The sequence below is a fragment of the Eimeria maxima genome, genomic scaffold (assembly GCF_000499605.1).
Source record: "Eimeria maxima Weybridge genomic scaffold, Emw_scaff196, whole genome shotgun sequence".
Lineage (NCBI taxonomy): Eukaryota > Apicomplexa > Conoidasida > Eucoccidiorida > Eimeriidae > Eimeria > Eimeria maxima.
The window spans coordinates 2,501-14,700 of record NW_013563635.1 but is presented as its reverse complement, the minus strand read 5'-3'; the positions used below and the strand labels follow the sequence as shown (position 1 = coordinate 14,700).

At 49.1% G+C, this 12,200-nt stretch overlaps 1 protein-coding gene across 1 annotated transcript; it reads left to right on the top strand.

Annotated features, from left to right (window-relative positions):
• Positions 1–462: 462 nt before the first annotated feature.
• EMWEY_00021020 (hypothetical protein, conserved) lies at positions 463–6,125 on the top strand (the record flags this gene model as incomplete). Its single annotated transcript, XM_013477821.1, has 8 exons — positions 463–938; positions 1,414–1,615; positions 1,776–2,164; positions 2,252–3,531; positions 4,001–4,593; positions 4,873–5,142; positions 5,275–5,759; positions 5,897–6,125. 8 exons carry the CDS (start codon positions 463–465, stop codon positions 6,123–6,125), a joined length of 3,924 nt encoding a protein of 1,307 aa, XP_013333275.1.
• Positions 6,126–12,200: the final 6,075 nt, after the last annotated feature.

Genomic DNA, 12,200 nt, shown 5'->3' with positions numbered 1-12,200 from the left:
AGGTTGTTCCCCCCCTTTATACAGCCAACGCGTGCAACTTATAGCTAGGCGCAGCAAAAGCTTGCGCAGCCATCATCAACATTATCAGCAGCACCTTCAGCTTCAGCAGCAGGAACAGCAACGGCAACCTCGGCGGCAGCGGTAGTAGCAGCAGCTGCTGCTGCTGCACTGGCGATGCCACTGGCGGAAGTAGCAACAAAAATAACAACAGCACCAGCAGCAACATCGAAGGCAATAAGACCATCAGCAGCAACAGCAATAACGGCAATAACAGCAGCAGCAGCAGCAGCAGCGCAGCTTTCCTGCTGCAGTTTTTGAACCATTAAGACTTTTTCCTTAGGGGTTAAGTTGCTGCATGCATCGGGATTAGATGGATTAGCAGCTGCTTTGCTCCTGTCTCCATAAGAGCGAAAGGCACTTGCTGCTGCTGCTCCAGCAGCAGCAGCAGCAACTGCAGCAGCGATGGCTTCTTTTGCCGCTGCGTCTGCTAGGGGTTCTACCTCTCCTGCAGACTATAATGCAGAGAATATCCCTCCAGTAAGCAACAATACTTTAAATTCTGGTGTCCCCCATGATACGTTGAAAGACATTGGGGCTGCTTCAGCTGCTCCTGCATCAGCAGAAGCAGCAGTAGTAGCTGTTGATGGCTCTCGTGAGATGCTGTCTCTGGTGGCTGTGCATACTCGCGCTCCATATGGTGCCGCTGCTTATGGTACAGCAGCAACTGCTGCAGCGGCAGCAACTGCAGCAGCAGCAGCAGCAAGAGCAGCAGCAACTGCTTCTGCCGCTGCATCTAGCCCCTACAGCAGCCAACCGTTACCTCTTTCCTCTTACCCTTGTAAGGCAACGTCGGGTGTATACGCAGCGCTTCAGTCCGCCCCACAGGCCGTCTGCGAGCTATGGAGGGTTTCCTTTGAACCAAAGAAACTACGCAGACGGTAAACCCTAAACCCTAAACTCTAAACCCTAGAAAGCAAACCCTTAGCTCGAGCAAACCCTTAAGAATTAACCGCAAAATTGGAGAAAGTAGATATTAACCCTTCAATATTAAGCCCTAAACCCTTAAAACGGATCAACATAAACCCTAAACCCTACACCGCAAACGCTTAAAACCCAAGACCCTAAACCCTAATTAGCCCTTGGGAGCGTCGAGCTGCACGAATAACGGCTGGCAGCAGCAGCAGGAGCAGCGGAACCATCTTCATTGTTATGTTTAGTTATTATAAGAAAATAGACTCTCCCCTTTTATATATGGCACTTAATAAAAAGAACAACAAACAAAGCTTTAATTTAATTTAGCAAAAAAAACAAAAAATGCTGCTGCCACCATGTGTTATCTGGTGTAAAACAGAGGATGTGCTGCTGCTGCTCATGCTGCTGCTTGTGCTATTGCTGCTGTTCCTGCTGTTGCAGACACTTCCTGCAGCAGACGGACCTCAAGGTCGTCTCTAATTGGCTGTCAGCGCAGCTGGAGACCGATTTGCTGCCTCCTGCTGCTGCTGCTGCAGACTCTGCTGCATTTGCTGCAGCAAGTGCGATCTATGGACAGCTCGTGCCGCAGCTGCTGTGGGCTGCTGCTGCTGCTGCTGCTGGCTTGATATCGTTGACGCTGCAGGTAAGCATGCAGTTGTTTTGCTGCTGCTTCTAGTGTTTGCACACCGACCATAGCATGCACAATTGCTACACTGTTACTGCACTGCTGCTACTGTGTAGCAATTGCTACACTGTTGCTGCACTGCTGCTACTGTGTTGCTGCTGCGCTGCTTCTGGTTTAGGACACAACTGCCCTGTGGGCCCGCATGCAGCTCCTCGCCTTAGACGCAACCAGCAGCAGCGCAGCAGCAGAAGTAGCAGGAAGCAGCAGGAGGTCTGGATCTGCTGCAAGAAGGCGCGACAGCATAGCTTTGCTGTACGGCCCCTCCCGTACCTTTGGCCGCCGCAAGCGCCGCAAGCAGCAGCAGCAGCAGCAGCAGGAGCAAGGAGAAGACACCCAAGAATTCGGGGAAGATGTTCCTCTGACGCTTGCCGACCTTACATCTAGCAACAGAGCGGAGCCCGAATTGCTGCTGCAGCAGATCAGCAACAGCAGCAGCAACGAGACGCAGGGCATTAAAGGACCCAATGCACTTTCGAGGCAAGCCACAGTTTCCGTGCAACAACAGAAGTAGCATAACCGGCAGCAGCAGCACCAGCAGCAAGAGCAACAGCAAGAGCAGCAAGGTGTATGTGTACATATGTATGTGTTTTACAGGTTTTTGGGTTCGTTTGCTGCTCCTCAAAGCGCTTCTCCCTTCCGCTCAGCTGCTGCTGCTGCTTCATCTCCTTTCGCTGCTCTTCGTCAGGAGTTGCTGCAGCTTGGGGCGTTAAGGGCGACAGGGAGGGGGATCAGTCTTGTTGCAGCAGGTGCAGCAGGTGCAGCAGGTGCAGCAGGTGCTTCTGCTGCGAGCAGCACATCAAGTCTGGGGACCGCTGTTGCTTCTACTTCAGCAATTGCTGCAGCGCCGGGGTTGGGATCGTCCCGCAGTAGCTTGCAGCAGCAAGAGATCGCCCGATCAGACCAGTGGACTTTGCTGCCGTGGCAGTCAGCAGCCGCAGCAGCAGCCGCTGCTGCTGCTGCTGCAGTGCAGCAGGGGCTGTCACGACGCAGTTCTTTTAGCTCTGTTGCAAGCGACCTGCTGCATGCGTCTACCCCACTCCAGCAGCGGCATCACGATATGCTGATGCAGGGCCCATTAAACTTAGAGGTAGCTGTGGGGGCAGCTGTAGATCCTGCTGTTGCTTCTCCCTTTAGGCTGCAGCAGCAACAGCGGCCGCTGCTACCTTCTGAGCCTTCTTCTGTAGGCAGCAGCACCAACAGCAAAGACAGAAGAGCCTCTCTATCAGCTGCGTATACACCCGAAAGGGGCTGGCCTAACGTTAACCCGCTGCTGCAGCAGCAAGAAGGGGCCCTAGGGGAATGGCAGTTCCCTGAGGAGGATGCAGCATGGCCTCACGGCACCCCATCAGATGCAGCAACAGGAGCAGGAGAGGCTACAGCAGGTGCTACAGAAGGAGAGGCTCCAATGGCTTTAGCCATACCCGGACAGCAGCAGCAGCAGCTGCTGCTGCGAAGTGAGAAGCGAAGGCGGAGGGAAAAGCTTCAGCAAAAAGTGCAGCTTGACGAAGTTATTTCTCGTTCTGCCCTCAAAACAGCAACACCAGCAGCAGCAGCTGCTGCTGCACGAGGTCAAGCAGGATCCAGGGGAAGGAACACTAGCAGCAGCACCAGCAGGTTAGGGGAGGCGGTGTCTGCATGCTTGAGTCTTCTACAGGAAGGCACAGAGGATGGCGCAGCCCTTAAAAGAAACTTCCGCTGCTACTTCGGCATATTGGAGCGGCAGCTGCGGTTGCGGGCTCTGCTGCAACAGCAGGAGCTGCAGGAGGAGGAGCAACATCAGGGGCAGCATCAGCTGCTGCTGCATCGGGGGTGTAGCAGGCGGCTAGAAATAGCAGCAGCGCGAGCAGCAAGAAACGGCAAACTGGCTGCTTCGTGTAGGTGGAGGTTCTCTTGCGTTGCTGCTACTGCTGCTGTTTGCTGCTGCTGCTACTACTACTGCTAGTACTACTAGTAGTGCAGTTTAACTCTTGTGCTCCCTTATATAGCGATTGACAGAAGCATGCGTTGGCATCAGCTGCTCCAGCGCCACAGCAGCAATAGCCGCTGCTGCTCCCTTTAGCTGCTGCCCTTGCGGCTGCTTGTTCTTCGTTCTCCTGTTGTTTTTGCTTCCCTCATTCCTTCTCTTCCATTTAGTCTGCCTTCCTTGCTTGGGTCGTGCTACTGCTGCTACTCCTGCCCGTCTGTCGTCTGTTCCATTTCGTCTGCCTTCTTTGCTTGGTCCTGCTGCTGCTGCTGCACCTACACCTCCCGTTTCAAAGGCAGTTCCTTGCAGTATAGTTTACCAGCTTGTGTCTCGAGCCCCCTCTACTGAGCTGCTGCTGCTGATGTGTTGCTCTGTTGCAGTTCTGTTGGCGAATGCTCACTCATGGGAGCTGTTGCCAGCACCCGCCCAAGCGGCAGCAGCAGTGCTTCGAGGTTGCAGCCTTGATGCCCCCCTGCTGCAGGACACGTTCCAGCGGCAGCTGCTGCGTCAGCAGCTACTGCAGCACAATATCACAGATGCAAGAACTCATGCAGCTCTTTCTGCTGCGGGGTCTAGCGGTCTGGCAGGCAAGGAGGCTGGCTCCAGCACAGGCGGAGCAGCACACGCGGACACAGCAGCAGCAGCTGCAACAGCAGCAACAGCTGCAAGTAGAGAGAATGTGCTGCGGGCTTTCGACAGTCCGCTGCCACCCATTGAATTTAGTGAAGAGAAGGATTCGGAGGCATGGGCAGACGGCGCCTGGGCAGACACGCCGGATGAGCAGCAGCTGCTGCAGCAACTGCAGCAGCAGCAGCAACAGGGGCTTGGGGCAGCTCCTGTGGATCAACAGCAGCAGCACCAGAATGCCCGCGAGCTTGCAGCAACGACTGCCGCTGGCGCTGCTCGAAGTAATCAAGGTTTTTACCGAAAGAAAGACGGTGGAGTTGTCTTCTTGGGGCCTTCTGCTGCAGATGTAAACAGCTGCCCTGCTGGTGGTGCTGCTTCATTCCTGTTGCTGCTGTTGCTGCTCCACTGATGCTGCTGCTGCACTTCGCAGCTTTCTTGCGTTGTTTGCTGCCCTTGCCAGCTCAGCTGCTGCTGTCGCTGCTCCTGTTCCTGCTGCTGCATTTGCAATTGCTGCTGCTTCTCGTTCTGCAGCTTTCCTTCTGGGAACGTACTGCTGCTGCCCTTGGGGCTGGTACTTCTGCTGCTGCTAGTCTCGTTAAATTTGCTGCGGGTGTTGCATTTGCAGCTGCTGCTGTTGGTGGAGAGGCAGTACTTACCAGGAGCTGCTGGGAGGACTGGCCAGTCTGGCGCCCCTGCTGCTGCTCCTGCTGCCCCGGCTCCTGTCTCGCTGGGAACGCTGCTGCAGGGTCGCAGCCGCCGCACTGCAGCCCAGGCGTTTCGTGATGCGCTACTGCTGCACTCGCATGGTCTCTGCCTGCTGCAGCAGGCTGCTGTAGAACCCACAACGTCTTCTTCTTTAAGCCAAAAGCCGCCTCCTCTTTTTATCTTTTCACAAGTAAGTTGCTGCAGCTGCTGAAGGGAACCCGTGTGGCGATCATGTGACGTGCATTGCTGGAAAGCATCGGGTGCTAGACAGGAAATGCTGTTGAACCTGCTGCTGCTGCTGTTGTTGCTGCTGTCTGTACAGGACGCCGCGCAGGACGAGCAGCTACTGAGCAGCGCTGCACGACAATCAGCTGCAACAGCTACACATGCTGCAACAGGAGCAGCAGCGGAAGCAGCAAGAACACCGACTACACAGAGACCAGCCGACACGTCATCATTTGGTGCATCGGATGGTGTGCGAGCCCCACGCCGTGGAGCAGCACCAGCAACGGCAGCAGCAACGGCAGCAGCAACGGCAGCAACATCGCCTGATGCTGCTGGTACAAGAGGACTTCAGGATTCTCGAGTCCCCGCAAGTCCTAGTCGTGGCGGAAGGAGTGGGGTGAAGGAGCAAGCTGCAGCTATTGCTGCTGCTGCTGCGGATGCAGCAGCAGAAGCAACAACAGAGCGAGGAGAAGCGCCTATAAGCGACGAGCAGCTGGAGCAGGCTGTGCAGTGGCTAGTAATGGGACTCTTAGATCGTCTTCAGGAGGAGATGCGGCTGCATGCGCATGCGCTTGTTCACTGGTGAGCCGAAGGTTGCTGCTGTCGCTACTGCTGCTGTCTTGCTGCTTGTTGGTGGTCATTAGTTGTTCTGGGGTATTGAGGTGTCTGCGCACCAGCAGCAGCTGCACCAGTGTGCGGTACTTCTGGTGTATTTGCAGGTTTGTTAACGATATGCTTCCTACAACGGAGCTAGCCAATGTTTCGTCTGCTGCTGCATGGGAGGCTAAGGCAGTATATGCTGTCTGCACTCTTATTGACGAGGGTGTCTTCTTAGCTGCTGCTGCTGCTGCAGTAGACGCTCCCGTAGACCTCTCTGTGCGGCAGGCAGGCAGCAGCAACAGCCTGCAGTGCCCATTTTGGCTCGAAGGAGTTGCTGAAGTTGACTAGCTGTTTGCTGCCTTTATTGAGGCATATGCCGCTGCTGCTGCTGGTGGTAAGCGACACAGCAGCAGCAGCAGCACCGGTTGCTGTTGCTCTACACTGACACTGGCAACACCCGGCTGTTTAATCAAAGGCTCGTTGGCGAACGTGCAAAGCGCACAGCATGTATGCATGCATGCATGCTGTGTCTAACTTTTGATGTGTCCTACAAAGCTTGTGGGTATACGAAAAAGATGAATGTTCGTACACTGCAGTCAAAAATCAGATGAGTACATCACTGCTAGTAACAGCAACTTTGCAGTTAATACAGCAGAGAGGAAGGCACAATTAAATGGTACAAAATACGCAACGAAGGGGGAAAGGGCGGTAATAAATAAAAGAGTTCATTTACCAAAAGTGCGTCTGCCGGGAATCGAACCCGGGTCACCTCGATGGCAACGAGGTATTCTACCACTAGACCACAAACGCGATGGCAGTCCACATACTTAGAATCGGGAGACCTGCTATCTATCGACCTTTAGATTATAAAGCGAAGGGAACGTAGACAATAAAACATGCAAAAATAGACAAGGGACGAAGAAATAGCGACGTTAGATACATAGCAAGGTGATGCTAAAATGCAACTCCATCCATTTGCTTGTTGCAATTTCCCCCCTGTTTCCGTACTTCATTTAGGATAGTGAGCACTATAATGTTTGATAATAAAAGTTGCGTCTGCCGGGAATCGAACCCGGGTCACCTCGATGGCAACGAGGTATTCTACCACTAGACCACAAACGCATAGATTGGACGACTTACCAGAATTGGGAGAGCTGCTGTACATCTACTTCAATAATATAACGGCTACATAGAGTCATAAATAAAACCTGCAAAAGTATGCAGAGGAAGGAGAAATCGTGAAGTTAGAGACACAACAAAAAGGAATTCAAATTGTACCAATTGCATGCATGTGTTACTACCGTTGACAGCCAGGCAATCAAGATAGGGGGCGCAATAAATATACGAAATAAATACTAAAAATGCGTCTGCCGGGAATCGAACCCGGGTCACCTCGATGGCAACGAGGTATTCTACCACTAGACCACAAACGCGATAGTGGGGTTCCGTTGGCCTGCACCTACCGTCTATTCACAGGAGCAACAGGTGCGAATAATCCGCTATAGATATGAATGGAGAACAATACATATGGCAATAAAACTTTCCTATACTCCAAGGAGATCATTTCAACAGCTTAAACACTCTTCCTTTGCAACGTAAGAATAACGCTAAGTCGAGGTCTTATGGTAATAAAGAGGAATTCTGCCCCCAGGCAACATACTGGTGCGATGACAACATTGAATGCATCGCTCCTATGTCCTAGTGGGAATAATCTGAATGTGTGTATTCAAAAGCATCAGCGGTATATTAAGGTCAGCGTAAAAATCTGGAACGTCTGCGGTGAGTCAAGCCCTGGTCACCTCGTGTGGCAGCGAGTGCTTTTACCACTCGATCGCAAACGAGCTGCCGGATGTCCATTACACCTTGACCGCTCTAGATGGTAAACAAACGGCCAATTAATATCATTCTAATTATATATTTTCTCATTAAATTATTACTGTATTTCTATCAATTCATTTTGTATGAATGCCCAACATACACAAAAAATGTAGCACCGCCTCCCCCGGCATACAGACATTCTTCATTCAGTGTCAGCGTGGATGCAGCAGTCTAGAGACGAGAGGAGGGCAGAGAAAGCAATACGAACCTAAATAGTGTATACTTCGAGAAGAAGGAGAAACAATATTTTACGTAACGAAATAAAAAATTAAAGCGAGTAGGAGCGTGTAGTAGGACAAACTCCACCAGATCACTGACCGTGGGGTATATCCAACAGGAAGCCCCAAGGAAATGGATGCAACAAAGTGATATGATGCGTGAAAATCAGGTAAAGGTGCGTCTGCCGGGAATCGAACCCGGGTCACCTCGATGGCAACGAGGTATTCTACCACTAGACCACAGACGCGGCGACGAATAATGGGGTAAGAATTGAAGGCGCTGCAGTCTATCTACTTTTAGGTTATAACGCGAAGAGATCGTAGACAGTAGAACCTGCAGAACCATTCAGGGGAAGTGGAAATAGCTACATTTGGTAAACCACAAAAGGAAACCTACATCCAACAACTCAATGCACTTGCTTTTGCAATTTTCTTCCTTTTCCCTACTTCGATAACACGGACATCATTAAGATGGCGAGAGCTGTAAATATGTGAAGTAAATACTAAAAATGCGTCTGCCGGGAATCGAACCCGGGTCACCTCGATGGCAACGAGGTATTCTACCACTAGACCACAAACGCGATGGTGCACCTCCCTTTCCCTGCACCTACCGTCTATTCACAGGCACAACAGAGGGGAATTATACGCTGTATCTATTAATAGAGGTAAATACATATGGCAATAAAACTTTCTTATACTCCAAGGAGATCATTTCAACAGCTCAAACAAACTTCCTTTGCCTGTAGACCCTTTTGATGGGTGAATACCGCCGGCGGGTTACTAGAAAATTCCACGACGCGCAACCACGATATTGCATTCTCTTTGCAGGTTGGGTTCCTTGCAGCAAAAGGATTGAAGTAGTCTACTAACAAGAACTACGTAGATTTTTTCTAAGATGGGCAGAACTAACTGTAAGGCGGGGAGCAAAGGCGAGTAATAACAAGGCCAACTGTAAAGAGAGCAAGGAGATTATGGAGATGTGGCACGAAGGTGTGTGGAGTCGGCTGCGCGTTCGTGGTCTAGTGGTAGAATACCTCGTTGCCATCGAGGTGACCCGGGTTCGATTCCCGGCGGACGCAACCTTTCATACCTACTTATTGTGTAACGCTCATCTTCGTACATAATGATAGATTACATAACTATTTCTTGTATAACAGTCATCTTAGTACATAGAGGTACATTAAGATTAGCGTAAAAAACTGGAACGTCTGCGGTGAGTCAAACCCTGATCACCTTCTGTGGCAGTGAGCGATTTTACCGCTCAATCGTAAACGGACTGCCGAATGTCCATTACCCCATGACTGCTCTAGATGGTAAACAAACCGCCGATTAATTCCTCTCAAATTATATATTTTTTCATTCAACTATTACTGTATTTCTATCAGTTCTTTATTTATGAATGCCAAAAGCAGATTAAAAATTGAAATTAATCCCTGAGAGCACCGTGTACCCCTATATACAGACATGCTTCATTCAGTGTCTGCGTGGATGCGGCATTCTAGAGAGGAGTGGACGGCAGATAAAACAATACGAGTATAGATTGTCAGCAACTTCAAGCAAAAGGAGAAACAATATTTTACGTAACTAAATAACAGAAAATTAGAGTGAATAGGAGCGTGTAGAAGGACAAAGTCGACCAGATCACTGACCGTGGGGTATATCCAACAGGAAGCCCCAAGAAAATGGATGCAACAAAGTGATATGATGCATGAAAATCAGGTAAAGGTGCGTCTGCCGGGAATCGAACCCGGGTCACCTCGATGGCAACGAGGTATTCTACCACTAGACCACAAACGCCTGACTGTTCTTTTACAAGAGTGGTGTATCATACACATCATAGCAGACCCTCTTGAGGTATCTCATGGCGGACCGCCGCTGCTGTCCTTGGTCGCCTTCTATCTCTTTAGGTTTCCCCTCTAGCTGTGAACAATATAAAAGATAAATAAGGAAGAAATAACACAGGAAATGCGTCTGCGGGGAATCGACCCGGGTCACCTTGATGGCAACGAGGTATTCTACCACTAGAACACAAACACCCGATGGGTTGCATGCGCAGTACCGCGCTTACATAAGAATATAAAATTATTTTGTTGCTAATAATATTAATAGGAGAATTTAAGGACTATATTAAACCGTTATTTAGTAGAAGTAAAAGGTGCGTCTGCCGGGAATCGAACCCGGGTCACCTCGATGGCAACGAGGTATTCTACCACTAGACCACAAACGCTCAGTGGCCATCGCATTTCCATCCTTCCTTGATTCAATATTTGTTATTATTTGGACAATGACAAGAATATGTTTTTATCTTTTTCTGTGGCAAATCATAGCAAATGTGTGCTTCTTTTTGTTCTAATAGATGGAAATCTTCTTTTGCTCTCGTTCTTGCTACGGCAGATTTACCATCATTGTACGTTCATTGGGGCTGCACGCTACTCAAATATAACATTCTTGCGTGAGTTTATGTTTAAAGTTGCCAGGTAAGGAATGCTAAATACTTGATATTATGAATATGCAGCAGGTAATCAGCAAAGTTTGAATTGTACAGAAGATAAACGCCCCGTCTTGAGTAGGTCTCCCTAACTATGCAGCTATAACCAGCGGAATCCACACTCCTATTGTATTAACGTTGAAGGAATATACCTTCTTATATGCTATTTACTCCTTATATGGAATATATATGGCTTATAAATAGCCTAATAACACTAGAATACACCTAAAGTATATATTGAAACCTTAAATGCCTTTCTATAGGGGCATGGAGCTGTGTGTCCGCCCAGCTGTTTGGTTAGCTTTCCTATCATTGTTTTCCTCTGCTTAGCTTTGTCTACACTGTCTCCTCAGCTTTCTCATCAACTAGCCCCCCTTAATTATTTTGCCTGCAGTCAGAAGGGGGAGAGAAGAGGAAGAGGTGGAGGGGGGGGCTTACACTAATCTACACGACAAACAAAGAGAGAACATCTAAAGTAGCTTTGTCTGCGAAGAAAAAATTAGATGCTGTTAACGTCATCATTTTACAGAAATGTTCTGCTGCTGCAGTGTCTACTGAGCAATGTTTATTGTTCTTATACCAAGAAAGGAGGATCCTTATATGCATGGTAAAGACGCTGCATGCACAAATGACCCCCTGGTGTAAAAATACAACAAAAACAAAGCAGAGAAGGAAAATAGTTATGCATGCACGCATGCATGCAGCTTTTAGGCTGTTCCTTTGCAGTCGGCAGTCGTGTGTTGAATACTTTGGGTTTAATCGCAGTTGTTTGTAGTGGAAAATGATTGAAATAGGTTTTAAGATGGCAAACGGATTAAACAGAAGAGGAAAAAGAAACATTTTTCTGCTTTTGCTGCTCTTTACAGTTGTGTTTCTTTCCTCCTTTTTTCCTCTTAACGGATAAATAGAACCCCTCTATGGTCCGAGTGGCAAATTGAAGTGAAAAAACCAATTTATATCATTTAAATGAACTTCATGAAAGAAAATACTATTAAAATAGACATTTAATTACTTAACATTTCTTTTTTTGCACAACAATTGACACAATTGATCTCGGGGCCCTAGACATTGTGACTGCCGTCTGTGCCTTGTTGCCTTCAGGGTTACCGTTAGAGGCCAAATAATGTATTAAATTCGTCTGTTTATATTTTAATTCGCGTTTAAAAGTTTATTTTTGTTGTTTTTCCTTTTATTGCAAGATATTTATTCATTTAAAAGTGCCTGCAGCAGCGTGTTCCTCCGGTGATCGTTGCCGGAGGTTGTGTGCCTGGCGGAAAGGAAAGCTTGCTGATGCCCCTAAATTCTTTTTCCTGCGGTGTATATTCATATATTATTTAAATTTTCTCATTGAGGTTTCTAAATATTTCCTTTATTTTTACTTCTTCTCTTTATATATTCTAGTGTAGCCACCGCAGACCGTCGGGGCCGGGCCATAGACCAGCGGCGACTCGCGAGACGCACAGCGGGTTGTATGGTTACTTCTTTTGTTTTTTCTCTTCTTTTTATTCAATAAATAAATAAATTAATTAAAAGTACACACAATAGAGGCTTCTTATCAAGGGCATTTAGCGCAGGTCACCGTAGGCAGCCCCCCAGCCTGCCTGGCAGCGGTGCTCGCTGCCTTCCAGTCAGAGCAGGAGCAGCTGCGGTAGCAGCAGCTGCTGCTGCTGCTGCAACAGCTGCAGCAGCTGCAACCGCAGCCAAAGCCTGCTGCTGTTAGCTGCTGATCTCCCTCTGCAGCAGCCGAAGCGGCAGGACGGCGGCTGCTCCCGTTTCTGCAGCGTATGTACTCTCCCTACTAGCCTAGTTGGCTGTTTAAACTGGCTTGCTGCTGCTTTA